The 24,932-nt window shown below is 35.1% G+C and overlaps 1 protein-coding gene across 3 annotated transcripts in view; it reads right to left on the reverse strand.

Annotated features, from left to right (window-relative positions):
• Positions 1-24,932, reverse strand: part of LOC121327876 (fibroblast growth factor 14-like) — a 191,437-nt gene that overhangs the window by 45,351 nt on the left and 121,154 nt on the right. The window contains exon 1 of one of the 3 annotated variants that reach the window (XM_041272173.1): positions 4,546-5,780. The exons of the other annotated variants lie outside the window; for them this stretch is intronic. Within the exon in view, the coding sequence (XP_041128107.1) occupies positions 4,546-4,741 (196 nt within the window). The 5' untranslated portion in view covers positions 4,742-5,780. Of the gene's footprint in view, positions 1-4,545; positions 5,781-24,932 lie in introns of those variants that run through there. 3 annotated transcript variants of the gene reach the window in all.

Here is a 24,932-nt window from a genome sequence, read left to right on the forward strand (position 1 = left end):
CTTGTGTTAGCTAGACCCCCCCAACCAGTGGTTTAAGAGTGTTGGAATCTCCTGCACAAAACTCCAGATATTGTTTGCTCTAGTTTGTCCTTCAGAAACTTAATTCTGTTCAAGGAAATGGCTGAATATCAAACAGAAAGTACACAGTGAGTGGCCTGATCATGTTGTTCAAGACATGCCTTCAACCTCTATGAGTTGGAACAAGGACTAAAACTATCCATCCATAATCATACTGAGCGCACTAAAAAATAAATAAATAAATAAATAAACAAATAAAACCAGTCACTACAATTTGATTTCAAAGCTCAGTGAAATATGTTGGATGTTTCTTCCTGAATACATTCTGAAAACAATTAACTACATGTTCAAACTGAGCAAGCACAGTGTTCCCTGCCTATGACGATAGAGATCAGTAAAGATGAACAAAGCAAATTATAACATGCAACATTCTGCCTCAAGGATGCTTTATAAACTGTGTGATCTACATACAGTCACACTAAAGCAGATTCTATGAATCACACTTTTGGTTGATTCCGTGGGGATTTGGGATACCACTGCCGTTTCTATATTAACTTTTTTTTTTGTTTGCTGTGTTGGTCAAAATGTGTCATTTTAAGTTAACAGCAGAATTGGTCAATCTTAGTCACATTTTAAGTTTCCTCTCTCAAGATGCGGTCTTCAGTATTAAACTGCTAATATCCCAGCCTTTCAGTAACATTCAACATATTAAGTGGTGTTGTTACATAGTAATTACATTTTAAATAAACAACTGCCATGCATGTGAAAATACAGCACAATTACAGAAGAAGGTAGCAACTGCTAACATGTCTCCTTTTGTAATTAAGCAATTTGTTGCATTGTAACCACACATCCAAAACTGTAAGTATTGTGCTATTACAGTAGGTTTAAGATTCTAATTATGTAGATGGTTAAGACATTGAAGAGTTAATCCATGTGCAAAATGTATTTTATTTTAGTTTCTCCTAGGCATGATTAGTTTATTTCTCTCCTGATGTTCTTTTTTTGTTTTATGTTTTTTTTTGTATAATGATTAACAGAGAACACAAAAAAAACAAGGGTCCTGCAAGAGGTGTTCCAGAATAGCAACCAACTGAGTTTCTTCAACTAAGCAGGTGTGGCAAACCTGACAACCAAAACTAAACTTTGGGACCCCCCCCCCCCCAATCCCCCCCACTCCCGGATAAATCTGCTGAAGATAACATTGGAAATGAGTGTTTAAATTAAAACAAAAACAAGAACTGATTGAAGTTGATGAAATCAACATAGTAACAAGAGTGCCACGCCTTCTATTGCTGAGTACAGTGACTAACTCTGAGCTGTGTGGTCTGAGAGCACTTATCACTAGAATCATAAATGAATTTTGAAGTACAAGTGTTCAATATTAGTTAACATGTCGCCATTCTTATGTTTTTACTCAAATGTCAACAACTGCAAATGCAAACAAGAATATTTTATGCTATATAAAAAGGACAAGTTTTCAAAGGTGTGAATTTGTCAAAACTTTACTCATTCTTTTTTTTATCTCAAGTTTTTCTGATATTGCATGCATCATTAAGTTGGGATTTATTTGTATGGGGTTTCACACTGAACAAATCTAGCAGTTCTAAGAAGAATGTAACATGCCACCCTGTGTTGCCTGTTACAGCTTCATTGGTTCAAATCTCTGTGATAGACTTCAAGCCTCAAAGTAGTACTTACTCCCTGAATGATGATCTAATTTTGATATATTGACCACATTAAATTCTTCAGTTGACAATGCAGGGTTTTTTTTTTTTTTTTTTTTTTTATTTGTTTACAATGCAGATTCCTTTGTTTATTGTTGGTTACTATCTTTCAGTTCCCTGCTGATTTATTATGAACAAAAACTTAAAATATTCGCTGATTATGTCCTACTTCGGAACAAAACTGGATCGTTAAAAAAAAAAAAAAAACATCGTTCATATTCAGCAATACCTGTAGGTTTCAATAAAATCCAAAAATACTGACACCCTCCTTTTTAAATATGCATAATGCTATAATTCACACTCATATTATAACAACTTAGCAAATGTGGATATGTACGTTCTATATATAAAGCATCTTCTCAAGTTTTCAATAATGCTAATAACTATGTCAAAAAATCAAGAAAAGATAATGTGTTTTCTTATAAATTAGTTCCTTCATTTCTTGAGCAATGTTACTGTTCAATGCTATAAAACCTCTCTAAAAAATAATAATACAAATTCAAATAAAATAATAAGACTGCAGACTTAAAGGAGTCATATTTATAGTTTTTCACATGTATATTTTGATTATTTCAAATTCTAATAGTTTGAACAAGGATTGACAGAAACTCCAAAGAACACTGATAACAATAAAGAGAAAAATAAAATAAACACTTGCTGTCACAAACCTCACAAATTTATATTTACGTTTAGTGGGAGAAACAAGACATGGGAGAAACAGATGTTTGTCTATTTAAAGAAACACAGAGAAAGACTAAATAAAAAACAAAATAAGGGTCAATGATATTCACATCAAAAGCATCTAGACTGTGTCTTTGGTTGGTTTTGGTCTGGTAATGCAGTCATTGCGAAACCAACCAGAAACATAAATGATTGTGTGTGATAATATATTTTTGCCCATATATTATTCTATTTTTATATACAAAACAATGTAAGAAACACCTACAATATGTTCATGTACACACCCACACATGACTGATTCATACAATATGTTATGCAAATGGTTATGTTTTCCTCATAGCTTTATAAATCTGTCCGAACCCTAATGGAAGGAGGTTGCTATTAAAATAAAGGTTGGTGCTGAATGTCAAGCTAATTGTAGTTAAAAAGTTAGCAATTAAAGTCTGGTTAGATAATTAATTTCCCAAAGTAGGGCTTAAACTAACATAAATTAAACCAAGGATGTACGAATATAAAGTGACTGTGTGAATATGAAAGATTTGACGGCAACAAACGCACACACACACACACACACATAATGTATCGTTTAATTTGACTTGACATTAGAAAGCATTTCTAATTAGTATTTATTTCTGTACCGCACTGTTATCAGCTCTGAAGAACTTAAAAAAAAAAAAAAAAAACGCGAGGTGCTGTGGAAATTCCCTTCCAGTTTCCATACACGCTATTATGTTGCTATGTTACGCGGGACTGACAATCAGGTTGGATGAGTTGTGAATACTGTATAATTGCTGACAAGGGGGACAACATATGTGAATGCTATCCGGGAACGAGTAATCAGGAGCACTATGCAAAACACGGTTTCTGGTGTTTAGGAAAATGTGTCACAAAATATGTTCCCACTAATGTTAGAACATGATAGCAACAAGTACCTACTGCAGGGAAAAAAAAAAAAAAAAAAAAAAAAAAAAAAAAAAAAAACTATGAATGCATCTGAAACTCCAGGCGCTATTTCCAGCATGGATTAATATTATTTTATAATATTTAGCCCACACAGTTATAATAATATAAAATACAAATAAAGCATATCTGGTTTTGTCAAATAAGTTTTTGGCAGAGCAACGGTGTACTTTTGTGAATGTGTGATATTTACTTTTACTCAGCTGTTTTCACTTTTAAAAAAAATCAGATTTAAATGTTTTTTTTAAAACAAAAGGCAAATAAAGGCAATGCTTATTTTTGCTAAAAGATTATGTCTATAGGATATAATACTCTGGCAATGTTACGCTCATGGCTGTAAGGCTGCATTAGCGATTGTCTGGTTTTTGTGTGTTGGTCTCCGTTTAATACATAATCGATTCTGACAGCTTTAGCCGCCTGGTATATTTCAAGTAGTTAACATCGAGTCTGACAGTTACGTGCACTTTATTTCAGACACAGACAGCTTTCTCTAACCACGACCTTCCTGTCTCTAATACTACTGTACCATAAATAACTATTTAATTCCCTGCCTTACTTCACTACTTACTATTGCCAATTGCTATTGTTAATATTGTCACTTCGAAGTTAAAATGCCATTTCCGTTCTAGAACCTGTGCAAAATCAATTATAATTCCTTGCAACACACATTGCATTTTCACGTGGTAAGTATTCTCTAAAGAAAACTACATTCTTAAAATATCACACACACACACACACACACACACGCACATGTAATATATATATATATATATATATATATATATATATATATATATATATATATATATATATATATATATATATATATATATATATATATAATATATAATATATATATAAAACAATGTTTCCGAGACAATTTATATTTCAAGTTAACATAATGGAACACCGGTATTTCTTTTTTTATACTACATTTAGATAAATAGTTTAATACAAAATATATGCTTCCTATTTCCTGCAATAATAATCTATAATAATCTATTTTTGGGGTACACCTGAACCCTTGCATTTCTTTAGATGCCTTGCATTTTCGTGACTACTCCTAATGTTGTCCTGGCTGCAAATTTCTGCATACAAAAAACAAAAAATAATAATAATCTTGCTCACTGTACAGTATATGGTGCATAAATGTTCAGACCTTGTCTCCGTAGCCTCCTTTTCCTGAGGCCGAAGATTCTGACTTTGGAGAAAATATCGACCAGGTTCCCATTGCAGAGCCCCCGGTTCTTGCTAGGACTCTTCTTCCTTCTTCGATTGGGGGCGGGCCGGTCAAGGTGCTGCTCCCGAGCCTGTCTCTTCTGCCGGATCAAACCGCTGGCAATCGCCGCTGCCATGTCTCAAAAAACAATTCGACACTAACTACAGGCTCCCTAGTGCAAGATCGCTACAAAATAGTTTGTGTTGCTTGGTTTCTTTACTGACCCATGGTTTTAACTAATGTGTCCCAGCAGTTATTATTTCATAGATTAAATACGCGTGTCAATTCCAAATGTCTGATTAAAGCTTGTTTTTCTTTTGAGAGATGCATTTGCACAGTTTTCCCATATCTATTCATACCAGGTCATCTTGCCAAGGCAGATATCCCTTAAAACTTGAAAGAAGCAGGAATAGGGTTGGTAATGACTATGGTAGAATTACCCATGCCTGTATATTTCCTTTCGTTCCAAAGCCTATTCAGTCCCGCGAATTGGCAGAGGAGTCTCAACCGGTTTAAAATCACAATCGAATCTTTTTCGAATGTAATTGTCACATTCTTATACTTGCTGAATTTCCCACGTCTGTTTTCAGAACTCAGCACGCTGGACAGCAATTTTCATACCTGAGCGCAATCAGCCACCAAAATAAAAGCAATTTTCTTGTAATTATTACTTCTGAAGGACTACTTGCCATCCAGTGGTGGGTTGTGATTGCTATATCCCTTCTTAGATATTCACCAAGTTGAATTGCAATCCGCGCCAGTTTGTTAAAAAGGGGCGATTGCACCCAGCCATCATAACAAGTCTATTCCTCTTGCCCGTTTTTAACATTCTTAACTACTAGTTGCCAAAATAAACCATTTACTTAACAAGGGGCGATGTCAGTTTTACCTGTGTTTCTGTAACTTCCATACACGACATGGTTTCCTGAAGCATTTTCATTCAAGCTGTCTTCTTGCAATTCATTGTACACGACATTTAAGAAATAGTCTCTCCTGAAAATAAGACTGCTTAGATTTTCCACAAACGGTTTTTTTTTTATCGTATGTAGCTAACAAAAGCTGGTATGCTCGTGTGAAGATGACGTCTGACAGCAACTCACAAATAAATAAACTTTAGAAGACTCACAGGAGCGGATGCAAAATCAAGGCTTTATTCATACGCATTACAAAGTGATCAACAATGATTTGTATAGGCCAATAAAGCAAAAAAAAAAAAAAAAAAAAAAAAAGACGAAAGAGACGGCAACAGGGTGCTCTTTCTTTCAATGCCGAGGCACGATTCCCTTTATATCCAGACTCCCGCTCGGAAAAAAAAGCAGACCAAAGGAAAAAAGGGCTTCTGAGTGACAAATCTGTTACTGTCTGCGAATCAAGAACATCAACAAGTATTAATGACTTACTCCTCCTTTTCTCCCCTCCTTCCTCTCGCCGGTAACATGACACAAAACAGTGCCATCAGAATGATTTATAACATTCAAGAATCTCAATGAAAGCGACGGATGCTGCTCCGTATAGGTATGAGTTGGTAGTAAAAATCAACACGTAATGTAAGGCAGCTTCAGCTGAGGAAGAATAAACGCCCCCGCTTCAAACGAGATCATACTGTGAACCACTATACCTACTGCATGGCCCATCACTATATGGAAACTGGATTAAAAAGAATGTATTGTAACATGTACAGTCACCAAGAGCATTTTTTCGCCAGTGCTTATAGTAGCCTACAATTTAATAATTTCACATAAAAGTGCAGCAAGGACGAATAAATGCATGGAAAACCCGTTAATGTAATCAGAAGTCATGCATTTAAAGCAAACTGGTAGTTAAATGTACTATTACACATCGCACTGACACTACATACGTAATCCCAAGTGTCTATTAAAGGTATATGTCAATAGAATTCACGTTTCGTGTTTTTATCTTATCGTACAAAGCGCGGTATGATGCTACGTTTATTAACATTTTAGAGACGCATTGCATAAAACACAGTGTGTGTATAAACACAAATGTCAAAACAATGCGTAACACATGTTCGCATGTAAATAAAAGGATTTCACATATTGTAGGAGGAACGCTTAATCAAAAGCTAAGGTTCACCAGAGGACAGCATCGAATGCAATGACGACTGTGCCACAGTAAATGTATTTGTCAATCAGTTGTGTTATTCATTGTTGATTTTTTAAATTGTAAATCTTAGACTCTAAGATACATCCTCTGTGACATTTAAAATCGCTACCAGCTACTCGTTAATCTTTTTTTTTATATAAACATCAAATGGTAAGATGATCTATCTTTTAGTACAATGATGATGTCTCGATTAAAAAAAAAAAAAAATCATTATACGCTTGAATACATTTTAAACGACCAACATATTTTTCAGGACCATGGTCAGCGACTGGCATGCCTTTGGTAAAAGTTATTGTGCACCACAGTTTCAGAACCAGGGGCACGGCTTTTGTATTATTATTATTATTATTATTATTATTATTATTATTATTATATAATAATAATAATAATAATAATAATAATAATAATAATAATAATACAATTACATTTATTTTCCAGGATATTACATTTATGAATACCAAATCAAATCAAATTACGACTCTAGCCAAACTGGTATAGTAGTACACCACGTATTGGATACAATGCAAGCATACACTCCAAGTCTGTCATCACTTCTGATTTACATGCATATCACTTATGAAACTCCAACCGAAGCACTAGAAAAAACTCACGAGAGCCATCTGCTGTTTCTCCAAGTAATATAAAAATCCTGTCCTACAGTGGAGTGATAACGACATTTTCTGCCAAGTTGCTAGCTCTAAAAACGCAGGACTGTAATCACCGCACTTACCTAATTTGTCAATGGTGAAAATATCCCAGAAAACCCGCTTTCTTTTGGATAACAAAATAGCAGGCTAAAGGTATAAACAGGAGTCATGAAAATTCTAGGATGCAAGCAATCCAACACATTGTGCACTTTCATGTTTTGCAATGTCGCTAACAGGCTCTGACATTACAATGTATGTATAGTATCTTAAAACATTTAGTCGACACAACTTCCTGATACAACTGCTGAATTAATGCCATAGACGAATTAGAAGACCCCCACAATGCATGATATTCTCCAAGAATACATTCTTAAAATCTACCTTTAACCGGTTTAAACCTATCTGTCAACTATATTGCAAAATACCTTATTGTTAATTCGATTCCCTGGTCACTGCTCATCATTGCTACCGGAATATTATTATTATTATTATTATTATTATTATTATTATTATTATTATTATTATTATTATTGATAATAATATTACATGCTCTACATCAAAACAAATCCTTTCAAATAACTAAGTACATGGAAACTTTTTTTAAAGGTTAATTAGATCATATGCCAATCTACAAGAGCGACAATAAATGCCACTTATTCCCAACAAGCTGAAGCTGCAGTTATACCTTTCACCACCAGTGGACACTATCAGCCCAACAATAATTCCACAGAATTCTGCATAGCAACAAAGTGGTCTAAAATCATGGAGAAACAACCCAAAAAGACAATAGTTTTACATAAAATGAATTAGCCCCATAGCACAACATAACACCACATATGCACAGTAGATGTCTTACATTTACACATTAATTTGGACACAGATGACGTAATGCTTAACCGGACGATTAGGTGACATTAAACAACAAAAATTCAGTGCAGGATGTGTTGCCAAACTACAAACATATAGTAAATAGAGCAAGAGCATTTTGAAAACCCGATCTTAGCAGGTATATTACATCCCAGAAAATACAATCTCAAACTTTTCCACAAAATATATCACTTCCATGAAACACGATCAGCTAACACACACTAATACATGGCTTGACTTTAAGATCCAGTCTCTGCTCCAGTCAGAAAATTGATCTCTACGTAATGCATGAATGCACATAATGCAGTAGCAGGTATGTTAGGTGTTATTGTACTTTATTTTTTTATTTTTTTTTTTGGGGGGGGGGGGGGGGGGGGGGGACTGGACACCCTGTAATTCAACATATGTTGGCGTTCTAAGATGGTGTGTGTGTGTGTGTGTGTGTGTGTGTGTGTGTGTGTGTGTGTGTGTGTGTGTGTGTGTGTATATATATATATATATATATATATATATATAAAGGGTTGTTTGTCTGAATGCAGTAATAGCTAAAGCTTTACATTGAAATCACAAGACACACGATAGACGCAGTGTCAGTAAACAAACCCTTTGATCATAAACATGGTTCAACTTTACTGTAAGCAGCCAAATAGTTTGAAAATGTGCTGTACTACAATGTGCTGTACTACAATATGTCTGTACAACAATATGTCTGTACTACAATATGACAGGGTACCATATTCTGACATTGTTGGCACTCGTAACCCAGATATACAATGTACCTTATCAACAATATAAACATGATGAAACTAGTGTCTTTATATTCTAAAAATACAGTACACAAAAAAAATATAATGGTTTACAACATACATACACTGACTGTAATATCTTAATATGCAAACCAGAGCTGAACATTTAAAAAAAAAAAACATGATCACGTAAAAAAATAATACATTCTAGAAAACAAATATGAAATAAATTAATGTAAAAAAAATCCTATAGATGTGGTAACACCATGCTTTTTTCCCTATGTGATGATTTCATTTGGAAATGATTTATTTATTTTAAAAATATTAGTAATATTATAAACATTTGTGGTTTCCCTTATTGAAACAACTCAACCTCAAATTTTCCTGGTCCAATCTGTCAATTACTGTACTTACTGCAAGATAGAGCTTGTTTTTTTCTTCTTCTTCTTCTTATGTAGTCTACTCAACCAAATATAGAAACACAAACAATCACAGAGCTTCTGTTCTTTAGTTATTGTGCATAGTGTGATGTCTTAAAAGATTATATATTCTTCCCAGGGGTAACCACAACACACTGAAGCAGAAGTACTTTTATTAGTTGCAAGAAGAAAAGGCTTAATTCACTCTGAACTAACCACATTCCCAAAGGCTCTACTTAAAAACTATGTGATATTTTAATAACTTCACTGTAGCAGGATAGCCTCAGAAAGGAAATTCCCGAGTCAGGAAAGCTGCAGTGATACTGAACGCACAAAACAACAAAGGGACTGAAATAAAAGTTTAAACAAAACAATGCTTGCTTTCCTTTAAATAAATGACAGTGCTTGTCCAGGCTCTTTCCTGACTCCTTCCAATAACCTTCACCCTGCTGCACACACCTGCACTCGAGGTCTTATTCCTTCATCGCCAACTCTACTGACATAATGTACAGACAAGCAGGTTCACAAAATGTAAGCACAGCACCTTGTTGAGTGAATAAATACAGAGTCTCCATGTACTGGATGTCCCATCGTCTAAACTTGGACCACTTTTTGAAAGCTGGCTGTATTACTTTGTGAAATGTTTATAAAGACGATTGAAAAATGAATTACAGTTTATCAATGAATGCTATTGTATTCAATGCAATGCCTAGTAATATGTTTTTAGCTGTTCACAGGCAGGCACTTGTCTTATGTACTGCTTATTTTGCCAGGTTATTGGTAAATTCTCACTTACAACAAAAATAGCACCTTACAGCCCATTACCAGCTATAGTCAAATTCCTCTGTTTTATACATTACCATTTTTTACAATATGTTATCTAATTTGCATATAGTTATTGAAATACTGTATTTGCGATTGGACTAGATAACCACTGTATGCTTTTGATGTGTTCAAACAGCCTGACGCATACAAACCAATAGGTCTCTCTTAAAGCTGTAGAGCTCTACAGCACCTCCCTCTAGCAATGTTGTAAAGCACTCAGTAGTGATGCCATGTCATTTTAATCTCATAAGCCTTTTAAGTTGCCCATGTTTAAATGCAGTGTGCTGTAAAAATGTCAAAGCTGTAATGGATTTAAAACAACATACACAATTTTCTTTTTTTTTGAGCTCCCTTGTCCCCCCTCATTGATTTTCATTAAAAGCCCAAGGCGGCACCTACTGAAAGAAACAAACTAAGCAATAGGGTGATAACTGAAGTCAAAATCCAATCTTCTCAAATGTGTTCCATCTTAATGAGATCAGAGAATTTAAAAACTTTCAGAAACCCATCTGAGTACAAGAAAGCATCCCCTAGAGAATTGCTCATAAGATAAGAACTCACTAAATGAATTAGTTTGACTTCCCAGTGCAACAAACACACAGAACCTCCTCGGCAAGAACTAAATGACTATGAACTAATCGCCAGGTCTGGCAAAGCCAACGCCAGTTAAGAAAGAAAGAAAGAAAGAAGTTATGCCTGAAGTAGTGTATAAAGCTGTAGCTCAAAGATTAAACACACTGTCATTAATCTTTTACTGCAATAATAAAACTAAAGACACCTTAGTTTGGAAAAAAGAAGTTCATTTTTACTACTGGATGTTTGAGTTTTGAATTTTCACAAATATATTGTACAGGGCCCTGTTAAACATCTAAATGTAAAAATGAACCTGTTTTGAATCCTGTGATCTAATCCACTTGTCATTATTTGGATATAAAGCTCTCACACACTGACCTTGCCAAGTTTCCAACTAAAGTGTCTAACTGACTGTCAACAAACCACAGATTGGTCTAAAAATTGACAAAACCATCAATTACTGCCTGCTACAGGTAAACTGACTAGGAACTGTACTAACCATATACTTCAAGCATGCAACAATCATTTGTATTGTTTTACACTCAATGATCTCTCCTTATGAACATGTCAAATTCATGTAATTTCCTACTTTTTGATAAGAGCATTTCAAGCTAATTTGAATTCTGTCTTTGAAATGGCTCCTTATTTAATTTCACAGCAATCTGTAATTGTTCAATGCACCAGTCACATGGTTTCTACCCCCAGTGATTATTAACCCACATCACATGACCAGATAGAGTTTTCAGGCAACACAGATTTTTTTTTTTTTTTTTTGGTACTCTGACCTAAACATTGCTTTCTGACATGCATAGTGACACCTTACCAGAGAAGTCAGAAAGAAATTTGAGGGTATGTTAAAGAAACCATATTAAATGAGTTTTGGTTGAATTGTTGCTTCTGAAAAATGCGCTTTTCATTGGACAAGCACTCATTAAATTAAACAGAAGGCCTCCTCCTTAGAATATGCATGATTAACTATATTCTTGGTATTATATTTTCTTCACAAAAATACCTTCAATATTGTTATTGTGATATCCAAGCAATACTGCAAACAAGGAATGACAATTAATACTTTCCAGCAACCCTCTTAGGGACACATTAACAAGCATACTGCGATAGATATGTTTAACTGCTCCCAAAGCTGTAGGCCTCATCACACAGCCAGGCTGTAGCAGGTATCTACTCACGCTCATTATCACAAGGAACTCATAATAACAACAACAACAACAAATTGAATTAACTGCTTCTGAATGTCAAGTTTCAAAAGGTTTACCATCAGGTAATGTCATTGTTTAAATGTTGCCATGGATCTCATGTGTTTTTGTTTATCTTAACTCAATAACATACAAATAATACAATTACTAAAAACAGCCCTTCAACTTCACAGGATTCAGTGAAATGCCAGACTGCTAAATGTAATATCTAACAATTAAATTAAAAAAGAACCAGAGAAAAAACTCCCAATGCAAGTGGACATAATGTGACACGTACCCTGCTATAACCTGGTCCACAGATCTCCCTCTTTCCCTCTTACCTTGCTCCAGGGCCCCTTGTTATAATTAGATTTAGTTATGTCATAAATTGTTAATTTGAGTCAGCACCTGTGACAAAAAATATACTGCTTCATTAGGAGAATCCAATTTAACTGAAACGTGGAGAATGACTGTTTATTATAGTTTCTCGGTGACAGAAGACCGGATTACACCAGATTACTTTAATACTCTAGGGAGTGTTTGAAGCTTTATTGGGTTCAATGTTACTATCTGAAAAAAAAAAAAAAAACAGAAATGTTTTAATGATAATTTGAGTGAAAAAGGCTTGCAACATGAACTGTCTAAACTTTCAGGAATATTGCTTTACTATTTAGAGCAAAGATGAAGTAATCTCTGTATGCAACTCTGTTATATGGTGAACTAAACAGGTAAAGGGCCACCTGCTAGCCCACTATTCAAAATATCTCAAATCACCAGTCCTGTAAAGAAGCAGAACCAAAACAGAATTCAATAATTCTGTTTACGTGCCACAATACAAACTGTTTGTCTGTCAAACCTGAAGTAGGATAACAAATGAATGACCCCCCTGCTGATAGTTATACAGTACAGGGCACTTCTGCTGTGAACTCTACAAAATAAAACAAAGCAACATTCTTAAATAGCCTTTAGCACTAATGACTGTCTCAATATGCAAATAAAGATAAGCATCCACATTGACAGATTTGTTTCGGTATTAAATAAAGGTGCAATGTCAGCCTAGATAACATTTAAACGCTATGAAGTCTGTTGCTCACCTACTTTTTTACTGATACAAACATTCCTGCCATTTATGATTGTGTTGGCATTTGCATTCTTGTAAAATTGACAGTAAAGCAACCTGAGCTGCATGTATCTATGGCAGGCAACCTAGCTAAAAGACAATTCCTGAAAGCACCTTAAGACAGACTTACAACAAAATAAAAAAAGGAGACAGTAAAAACAAGAGAATGACATTTGAAACTTCTTACTATCATTGTGTAATGCCAAAGTTCTTCGTGGAAACAAAGAAACACAGTTGTTTACTCACTGCATATTAAACCAATTTTTGACAGATCAAAAACTGCATTGAAAAGGACAGCGGTTAACCAAGAAAAAGAAATGCACACGACTGAGACCCATCAGGAAAGAATATGCTGCCAGGAATTAGATTTAAAAAAGACCACACACACAAACAAGATATAAAGATTGATAACTTGAAAGCAAGATTTTTTTTAAAGGTTAATTCCATTTAGTCTGGCTTTTAAATATAAACAAGGACCTAGGGGCCTAATTAAGAACTCAAGAAGGAGCAAATGTTTCCTAACGTCTAACGATTTTTTTTTTTTTTTAATGTGATAAAAGTAGATTTTGCTGTTACAGAATATCTCCAAAATGTCTAAATCACTTTTTCAAATGATCATTTTCTTAACTTAAAATGACACCTCTATGAACTACTTTTAACAGAAAGGTATGACCTATTTTGTTTCATTGTCTATCTAAAATGAAGGAGGCTGTTTTTCTTGTTTTTGTTATGTCTTTTTTACATATTAAATAAAGACTGTAAGCATGGGTATCACTGCATTGCGTTTTCACTCCCTGACTCGAGTCAGTGTGGAGAGCAGGCGCAGAAGCAGATCAGGAGAGGTTCAGCAGGGAATTTTCAAATGTGTTTGCTATACCCAGTGACAGTGCTGTGGAAAGATTTAGGTGAGCATCTGAGGCTGCATGAGCCTTATTTGAAAAGTTCTGCTTCGTTTCCTTCTGTCAGATCAAGGAAGATCCTGTGATGTACTCAAGTAAATTGGATTGCAGTAACTGAACACAAAACCTACCCAATCAATAGGTTCATGCTATTCCCAGAGGTTTTTTTTTTGTTTGTTTTTTTTTTTTCCCCAAACTGTATAAAAGTTTGGTACAATAATTTGTCAGTGAACAACTGTGAAACAGAGTGAACATTTTCAGTGTAAAGTTCATCATTTGGTTATGGCTTATATGGCTATATGGATGGTAAATTATATCTTAAAATGTGTCTGATCCTTATGCTTATCCTTACCCTATCCTTATTTTTAACAGCCTGGTTTCATGTAATGCTAATCAGTCTCTGTGAAACCAGCCATTGTAATTTATTGTGTACATTAAGTTTATTAATATATTAGAACACTTTACTTTGGTCAGATCTGATACAGTAACAACTGGGTGATGCATGCTCTCATCCTTACACTCTCTCCTGAGCTGTGTAAGTCTCATCAATGTATTAGTGTTTCCCCAGCTCTTCCAATAGTGCCTAAAATGCTGCTCAGTCTTAAACTCTCTCATGAAGAGAACTATATGGTGGTTGCATTCCTGTAAACTGAACTGATGCCCATAAATGCTAAATAATTTTACCTGTTTCCCTTTCAATCTCGAAATGTCAACCATTACGAGTTGGGAAATGACCCTCGTGTCACATGACCTGAGCACATATTTAAAAAACTGCCTGAAAAGCCCAGTGTGACCACATGTCTGTTGTATTCTGGAGCGCTACGTCACAAAGCAACCTTCGCCCTTTGATTCCTCACTCCAACCTAACCGTCGTGTCTTTACTTGCTCCCTCGCTATAAGGCTCTTGGTTATAACGCGCTCGGATATAACACTCCTACAGCATGTCATCCAATTCCCTATACTAGTGATTCATGCAATATTTCTACAGTAAATACAGAACGAGTGTTGTTCAAACTGTAAACAACTTCTCAGTCTATCTTCCGTTTCTGTCTCTCCATTTTGATACAGTATCTGAACTGAAGAAAAGCTGAAAAGCTGAACGAAGCTACAAAACACTTTATAACACAGATGTTTTATTCAGCATTCGTTTTACAACTAAATCAATACTAGGCCTATTACGTGGTTATCTTTCCTAATTTATTAACTTTTTTGCTGCGAGAGGAGCTGCAGCTCTCTCTGGGAGATGAGACGCTTCAGATTCGCTTCAGCCTCGCTCCGGCAGCCGAACCTGGGGCGAGCCCATTCCCTCTTCACCTCACTTGACCCTCTCTTCTTATTGCACTTGATTTGCTTGTCTGTCATGTCGAACCAAACTCCCAACCGCCATTTAGCCAGGCTATCTATAGTTTAAAAACTGCTAATTAAAATGATACATGAGTGGGAATGAATTGTTTTTGTAAAAAATATAGCACTCATTACATGGTGCTTTCTGCATGGTTTATTTACAGAAAGTTACATTTTTTTTTTGCATTTTAGTCAGATATACAAAATCCCCTCTCCCGTTTATAACACTCAAATTGTGTTCCCTAGAGGCCCGCGTTATAGCGAGGTAGCACTGTATACTAATATAGGCAGTCCAAATAATTTTACTGGTTAGTTTAATATATACACATGTTATATTTGAGAAATCTTTTTTAGCCTACAGCAAACTGTTGACTTTATATATTTTTTTGTTTGTTTGTTTGTTTATGTGTTATAAACAAAATACTGTAATGTTTCTTTGAATTGTGATAATTATTATAACACTTCATGGAGATAATTACAGAGGAAAATAAAATAAAACTATTGTCTCATTAAAATAATAACCTCTGCAGGGTAAAATAAGTAAAATAAAATGCTAATAATAGAATATACGTCTTTCCCTGATTGTAGTGGTTTAACACAAGATTATAAATCAGTGGCATCTTGAAAAACATAGATATATATTTAGGGTATAAAATTGATTTGTAGGTAAATTATAAACATAAAGCACAGAGGTAACATTAAAAATAGCAGAATGCAACATTTTCACAGGGACACACAACACCTCTTGACATTTCCAAAGCAGCATTGCAAACTTCCTACTACGATAACTTTATAACCACCCTGCAAATAATAGACAAGCATTGTTTTAATAATATAGTGGCAACTGTATTGACTGTTTCTGTGATGAAGCTGCAATGCATTGTATAAGCAGCTTGCACTCTGAGACATCACCCATTCTTCTGAGCCTGTTTAAGTTTGCGTCATCTAAAAACGTACTGTCAGCAAAAATGCAAACAAGCTTTTCTAAAGCCCTAGGCATAGCCTTCGAATTTAAATGAACCAACACTTTAGCTGGCTAGGCTCTCTTTTTTGGTGGAGGGGGTAGTCACAAGAATTACATGTCTAAACATTCAAAACTGGAAAATCATTCCTTAACTACAATGTAGGGCCTTTAAAGTTAAAGCCTTTACTCAATAAACAGTTATTGAGAATGCAATACTTTCTTGGAATACAAGACAGAGGCAGCTGAAGATGATGGCTTCAGAGTTCAGGATACAGTCTAACAAGTATTGCAGTTCTCTATACTATATTGTTAGAAGTTGAAATTGACTCCCAAGTAATGGACTGCAATTTAAACAGTCCAGACCCCAAAAGACATTTGTCTTCCTATTCTCAAAATAGTTATTTGTTCTTGACAAGAACATTGTATAATTTGGATGTTTTTTTCTCTTCTTTTCTTTACCATTTTGGCATCAGTCAGCTACTAGGAACCGGGTGAGCACTGAATGCAAAAATGGCCTCCTCTCATGTGTAATTTTCTTATGTTCTAAACTGGTTATCAGCTGTAGAGCTACAGCTTAAACAGATAAGGTTTATAACCATTTCAGCAGCATTCCTTTGTGACTCACATTAAATAGTGGCGTCGCTAGGATTCAGAAAACCCACAACTCCATGACGTGCCCAAAAGGTGTAATTAAGTTCTTAAACCAACTATGCCATTAACTATAACATCTTTGTTGTTCTAGTTGACACTTTATGGATGGAAGCAATGCTTTACAACATCACACACATTAATGCCTTTCCAAAATAAATTAAAAGTTCTATAATTCAATAACTGTCATGTGCCCTCTCACTAACCAGTCACTCCTGGGCTCGCAGAAGAGCTCAAATGTCTTTGTAATGGGTGTTGAGTTTAACTACATCATTATTACATTATTACTACCTCCTCTTACACTTATGTCTCACCGCAAATGCTCTTTGTATTTGAAACATACATTATAACTGTAATCTAAACTACTCATTTGTATGATGTCCTTGCTCTGACAAAGTCTGAATTCATGCCAGTCTGTTCTGTTATTTTACCCGTTTTTCCTTTCCCTGCCAAACATGACTGATTGCTTTCCAGTTGTTCAGGCCTGTTTTCATCCATTTAGGCATTCCCTCAACTTCAGTGTCAATTGTCACCCCAAGTTAACACATGCCTGTCAAATACTGAGTAACAGGTTATGGTTTTTTTTTTGTTTGTTTTTAAACAGAAATAGTGACCTTTTTACGTGACTATTAAAATAACCATGGAGTCGAGGTCATTGGGTTGTGACCCATTTAATTAGACATGCAAGTGTTTTTTCGTGTCTGCTCTCAAAAAGTACTTGTTTTCCTCTGCTGTCTGGGCTTCTGCCAATTTTGTTTAAGCAAGGGAGTTTTACCATCACAGTGGCATTGTTCTGTAATAACAGCATGATGTTATGTGCACTGTGCATGATTGCTTAAAAAACTGCTTTTCTGTGTTTACTTTAAAGGAACAGCCAACCTTTAAACACACACACATATATACACACACACAAACACACACACACACACACACAAACATATAGTAACCACGCCATTGAAATCTTTATTGTTGCAGTGACGATAGTGTATAGCATACTACCTCAGTTTTGCATTACCTCCTTTCATTGTTCATTTTTCCCTTGTGTACTTGCGTTCTAGAATGCCGATGATTGTATGGTATGTCACAAGGTTTTAGTGGAGATGGCTTGAGTGAGTAGTTCTGGTAATAACATGTCAAAGGGTGTATTTTATCTTGTGCAAATTTGTGTTTTTTTGTTTTGTTTGTTTTTTTATGTTCTTTTTGTCAAAGTGACATGTTCCTTTTTTATATAAAAGGGGGATTTGGGCAATAACATGACAGTGCCATTTTTCTGTATTAAGTGTTTTAGGGTATCACTACTGCTATACTCAGATAAAGGAAACAATGTCCCTGAAAATATAGTAAAATATAGATTCATGTTACAAAAAATCGTAAGCAGAACTACTGAAGTAGAAGAAAAAATAGCAAAAAAGGAGCTATCAGAATTTACATTTGTGGTCAGCTTTGTAGTCCTCGGAAAAAAATGTTATTGACAGACATTGATTAACTGTTGATAGCTAAACCAGTGCTGACATTCACTAAAATGTTAATTAGTCTATTATGTCGCTAGTAATGATGATTGCCCTCTTAAACTTCAGCTGATGCTACAGTGCTTCTGACCTGCTGGTCTGGTGCTGATTAAGATGGTTTGAGATGAGGATTTAACATTCATCTTCACATAGATAAAATGAGAGCAATAATACACTTCCAAATGACAGGTTCATTTGAACTTTGGCCCCAGACCTTCACTCTAGTACATTAAGAATCACTAATAATGAGCCTGATATTTTTAATCCAATGCATGGAAATGCATTTCCTTTGTTGTCCTTGACTTGTGTAATCCTACATATATGCATGAAGAATTAAAACAAAACACACTGAATCATCCAAGTGGAAAGGGTCTGAAAATGGTTCTCGTGCCACTACATACAGATATATACAGAGGCGTGTATATGTAGTCCATTTATTCTTTTGGGGGGAGATTCTTAGGTTCACTTTTCTTGTCTAAAATAAAATGAACAGACATTACTTATTTATACTCCTTTGATAGTGATCATTTAAACATTGTAGTCTATTTATTGAATAAACAAAACCAGCTGCTGTAACTGGGGAGACAATTCAGATAGGAATTTTTTTTTTAAATTAATTTCTCTGCTTTTTTGTTCATAGTAAACAAGTACATACAGTTTATAAAAATAACGAAGCTACAAAACTTGAGGATGGTACTATGTGCATGATTAGGTTTGCTAGAATTATTCTGTTAGATTTATATGTGCTTTAACTTTTTTTAGCAGTTATTTTGACCTTACGGTATGTATTTTCTTTTTTGGAAGCATATCTGTGTGTTTAGGGAATGGTTAAATTATAAGTAGTATTACTCAACAAAATTGCAATTGGTTTGCAGTATTTTTATACTGTGCTATACTGCAGCTTGGCGTTGGAAAGGAGACCTATTTTTTCCTAAGTGGGTGTTGTTAAAGTGACCAGCTGCCCTGGATTTTCCATAACTGTCCTCCAAGAATGGGTTGAAACACCATATTTCGTTGTAATATGTCTCAGCACTGGCTTTCACATTGGGTGGATGCAGACACAGCAAAAATGTATGTCGCCTGACTACTAAAACTGATCCAGTGCTGTTTCATCATCTGATTACTCAATGAAATAACATTATTTATGGTGCTGGACTGGCAACAGGTGACTCAATTTAACCATGCCGTCATCAGGAGTACAAAAGACACCGGCATCTGCTATATTTCAGTGCTGTACTTAAAGCACAGTAAAGATGAGCAGGATACATCATTAACCCAACATTACCTGTGCTAATGCACCTTAGAATTCAGATGTCACAGCTTTACCCAGTAAGAAAGAAAATTGAATTAATTAACACAATACATCATTATGATGAAATATTAAAACAAGCTGACAGGAGCCAGAGACAGAAGATGATTACAGTCACCTATAAATGCAGACATGAAGTGTCGTAAATTCAAACAGCCATCAAGCCATAATCAGGGCTCTGTTGCTATCAGTCACGTGATGGCTTTAATGGCACAGGCTAATGACAGTGAGACCTTTTTCTATGTATATTCACTATGCTGATATAAATATGGCCAACTAACTGATGTAATTTTTAGTAGCACTTCTAATAATGAAAGATAACGTTTAAGTAGATGATGCGATTTGAAATATGAATGCCATCAATTCAAATGAAATGCAGTATTTTTTAACCACTCCTATAACTCCTGTTTGCTGTTAATTCATACATATGGCAATAATACAGCAGGTTTTTAAGACAGTAAATATGTGGCTAATTTGCAGCCTTGTTAACACATTTAATTAAAAGGGATAAAAAAAAAGTCTGATTAGAAATCCTGTATAATACAGCTGAGGAATTATGTAAAAATCATGACAACAATGTTGCTCATACATACTGTACAGTGGTTCCAAAGTATTGTGATACATCTGTTGGCTTGTGGTACTTGGAGTAAAGACTGATTCCTATCATTGTCTTGGGCTACTTACTCTGTCCCCTTATATCCCATTTCTCACAGCTGACAACCCCTTTCCCTTAACTATGCCTTCCAATGTAATCAACCCTAGTGATTGGCAAAGTCAAAACCAATATCAAACCACAGCAATGGGGACATGAATTGAGTAAGGCCCCACTCCAGGTTATAATAAGCCTGAATGCACCTGATGGGGTATCACTATGTAAATACAGTCAGTCACTAGTGCCTGGATATGGTGTCAAGCACAGTCAAACTACCCAACTCATCTAACTGCTAAAAACAGGGTAAGCTGCTTTATTCCCAGGGCTTTTATGAGATTTAAAGAAACCATGGAATTTATACAGTAGCATCCTGCCTGCCAATGTTTAGCAGAAGTGGTACGCAGAGTATTTAGTTTGACTGACAGACAGCAAAAGAGACAATGTACAAAAAGTTGCTGATTTTCTGCAACTTGGAGCAGAAATACATATGCATTGAAAAAACAAATCAAAAGAAAAAGGTAGCTTATTTAACAGGGATCCATTTGCATAAGGTTTGTTAGTGAATGAGAAACAAAAATGAAAAGCAACATGTTGGCAACGTTAATGACTGAACATTCGCTAAGGTAAGGGCCTTACTCATAAAATGATGTGAGCTTGCATGCTGTGTCAGCCTTCAATAAGTTCCAGAAATATATAGACAAGAAAAAAAAATGTAATTACCAGACTGCTTCAAGAAATATACATGCACAGCTATGGCCAAAAATTTTGCATTACCTATAGAATTAACTCATTTTGCTTCATAAAGTCGAATGAAACCTGCTGAATAATGTTGCATTAACATATTTAATTATATATAGCTTTGTAGTGTTCAAACAACTGGAAGTGCTACTGCCCCCACCCCCACCCCCATACACTGAATTTAAAACAGAAGCAAAATGTTGAGATGACCTTGCTTTTGCGTCTTCTTTCTTTTTTTAATAGAAGCATACCACTTCTGACGGAGTACTTATTCAAGTCAACAACACCCATTAAGGATGAATGAAAAAATTTAGAAAATAAATTGTTCAAGCTCTCCTACTTGAGATTACATTAAAGTGCACAGCATATGAAACTCTATCTCAACACCCTGTCGGCAACAGACAGCTATAGTAGGCGTTCTTTATAAAAATAAAAATAAATTAAAAAGAGACAGAGTACGACTAGTGAACACATTTTGACTGCATCTGTTGTGTCAAGGCCATCTCTGTCAAGTCAGGATAATGTGTGTGTGTGTGTGTGTATATATATATATATATATATATATATATATATATATATATATATATATATATATATATATATGGGAGAAATGGGATATATATATATACCCCTTTACGAGTCCTGACTATGTTTATGTGACAAAACTCATTTGCTATTACAAATGTACTTTCTTTTTTGTACTTCAAAATATTTTTGTATCTTTTTTTCATCACCTACAGCAGTTGTATTTTTGTCCTCTAAATGATTCATGAAAGCTGCAATTTTTATATGTCTTCAACAGTCAAACACAGTAAAGGAATCAGCATCATGCATTAATTCAGCTGCTTAAAAACACCTACAGTACTTCTCAAAGACATGGCCTTACAAAATATTATAAAGCATAATCTAGCAGTCTGTTACACTGACTGACTTCTTGTAAAGCCATTTGTGTTTTTTTTGTTTTTGCTTGTTTTTGGGGGTTTTTTTTGCACTTGCACTGTACACTTGATTTTTTTGTTTGTTTACTCATTGCTATCCTACTGCGTCCAATCAGCAATTCTGACAGTGGAATAAAAACTTAACAGCTGTGGAGAGGCAGTGGTCATGCTACGTATGCTAATAATTGTGGGTTTGGCTTATTTAGCTTACTTGAAAATATTACCAAAAGAACTGAACACAGAGAGTAGGTCAGCATACAGCAGCACCACTAGTACATTCTGAAACAGGATCCTCAATGATTATTGGGAGCTGTGTCTGGTCAAACTAGTAAATCTAAGAAAAAATGTTGAACTCACATGTTTCACTCTCATCTTCAAGTGTTGTTGGTCCCTAGTGGTTTTGTGGAGTACAGACTGAAATGGACCCAACAAGGGTTAACCGTCTAGGCCTGGCTGTTGAAGAAAGCTAGCACAGATGCAAAGCAAAGCAGGGTCAATGTATTTATTCTTGTGGATGGTGCTGTGATATGAAATCAGCACCAGGTGGCCTCCAAGAGTGAAGAGAAGCTGCAAATCAGCAGCTGGGAAAGGAGATACTGCAAGTGGTTAAATACTTTTATCCATGAAATGATGTAACAGATATGGAAATAAGACTCCCATAGCTACAGTGATTGCCCTAGACTAGCATTAGAATTTAATAGGCAAAACAGGTTGAAAGAAAGAGTGTACTTGAGGATCAAAAGACACTGAACTAAAGCATAGCATGACTAAAACAGCTATGCAATGGCCTTACTGCTGCCCTTTGTATTATATACTCTTACACATACTCACACACATATGTACTTTTGTCATTTTAATATTAATCCATTAATGATTATATATATATATATATATATCTATATATATATATATATATATCTATATATATATATATATATAATCTATGATCTCTATATATATATATATATATAACAGTACTACATGTACAACAGTATTTCTTCATAAGGGATTAGGGTGAAGTCGGGTGAAGTCTGCTAATTACTTTCATGTCAAACAAACAATTAATCAAATAAACAAAACAAACAAACAAACAAAAAAAAGACCGTAAAAGAACACAGTAACCAGTGTCACAGACTACACAGATGCCCTCAAGTGGCAGTAATAGGTTACTTCAGGTAATTGAGCTTTTCTGCTGAATGCTGCACATTTAAAGACGTAATTCTGCTGGAAGCTGTGGCCAGCTCTATTTGTGATTACACAGCAGCACATTAGAAGTTTCAAATGTGTAGTGCCCTTTGTGATTTTAAACAGATACAGTAGGACTTTTACATTTCCGAAGTTTGTATTTATTTGACAATAAGACACATAATACTGGTCACCGAGAATGTTCTGTAATTCTCAGTATAACACAAAAATATCGTTGTTACATGTTTGCTTTGCTTCATGAACTTTACAGAGCTGGTAGATCACACCCATAACCTTTGACTGCTGCAGCTAATGTATAGGTTTGGTTTCTAGAATGATGGTGGTTTGCATTTTGTTTTTTGTTTTTGTGTAAAAGTAGAGTAGAGCTTGGTGTTTGTTTTCATTTATTTTTATTTAGTATTATTAAATGTGCATGTGAGCGCTTTAAAACTCCTGTGTGCTGGGTCTAATTTTAAAGGGGCAACGAACGACTGTGAGTTACGGCCCATTTACTATATAGTCCACGCATTCTAAAAATGCTTGAGCTAGAGGGATATAATCCCCAATATATGCCCTTACAATCTTTGTAACTGCATCACAACAACAAATCAAACAAGATCACTCCATCAGCTATTAACACAAATGTCATTTAAAGTAAATTTCAACCATTTTAATAAGATGTCAATTGAGCAATGGCTAAATCAATACATCTCGGAAAATACAAGTACCTCCGAGATGTCTACAGTTGCTATAATTAATACAGAGAGAAGTACAGTCGGACAAACTGAAAAACCTACCATCAGTACTACTAGTGCTAGACATGGGAGCGTTACCCGACAGCGACTTGGTTTAATTGAAATAGAAAGAACTAAAAAAAAGAAAATACCAGAAAACAAACAGCTTGGGCAATTAATGTTTTTCGAGACTGGTTAAAGGGAATAAACAGAATTATTTGCAACCGTCAAAAATAAAGTCTGGTATATCGAGTTATATTTATTTGAGAGATGGGATACATAGGCATTTAACAAGCCCTCATACTGCAAACAAATAAATATAGCACAAAACTACAATTTTACATCTGCCAATAATGTCTTTACCTAGATAACAAAACAGCTCAGGAGAGAGTGTAAGGATGAGAGCATACATCGCCTGCCCAGATCTGGGTCAGATCTGACAAAAGTAAAGTATTCTAATATATATATATTAGAAGACATATCTCGGGAGTGGGGAAGAAGAACACACGCTGTCCTCCGAAGTGAGTGCCGACAGAGGAATGCTTTTTTTCACACTGTGGACTCACCATGCAGCCATCCAGGAGCTACAGCCTCGGACGACAACACAATTCTGGGCTGACCTAAATCAGCAGCCTTCAAGTCAATCCACAACATCTCGATGGGATTCATGTCTGGGGACTGAGATGGCCAATCCATAACTTTAACCTTGCTTTTTTTTTTTTAGAAATTCCTTTGTAGACTTTGTAGAATGCTTAGGGTCATTATCATCTTGGAATAAAAATTAACATCCAATAAGCCTTCTAGCACTGGGTAACAAATGAGAGTGCAAAATGCTATGATATTTTGCAGCATTCATTGATCCTTCTACAATACAAACATTGCCAGTGCCTGAGG

Source organism: Polyodon spathula, chromosome 15 (assembly GCF_017654505.1).
Source record: "Polyodon spathula isolate WHYD16114869_AA chromosome 15, ASM1765450v1, whole genome shotgun sequence".
Lineage (NCBI taxonomy): Eukaryota > Metazoa > Chordata > Actinopteri > Acipenseriformes > Polyodontidae > Polyodon > Polyodon spathula.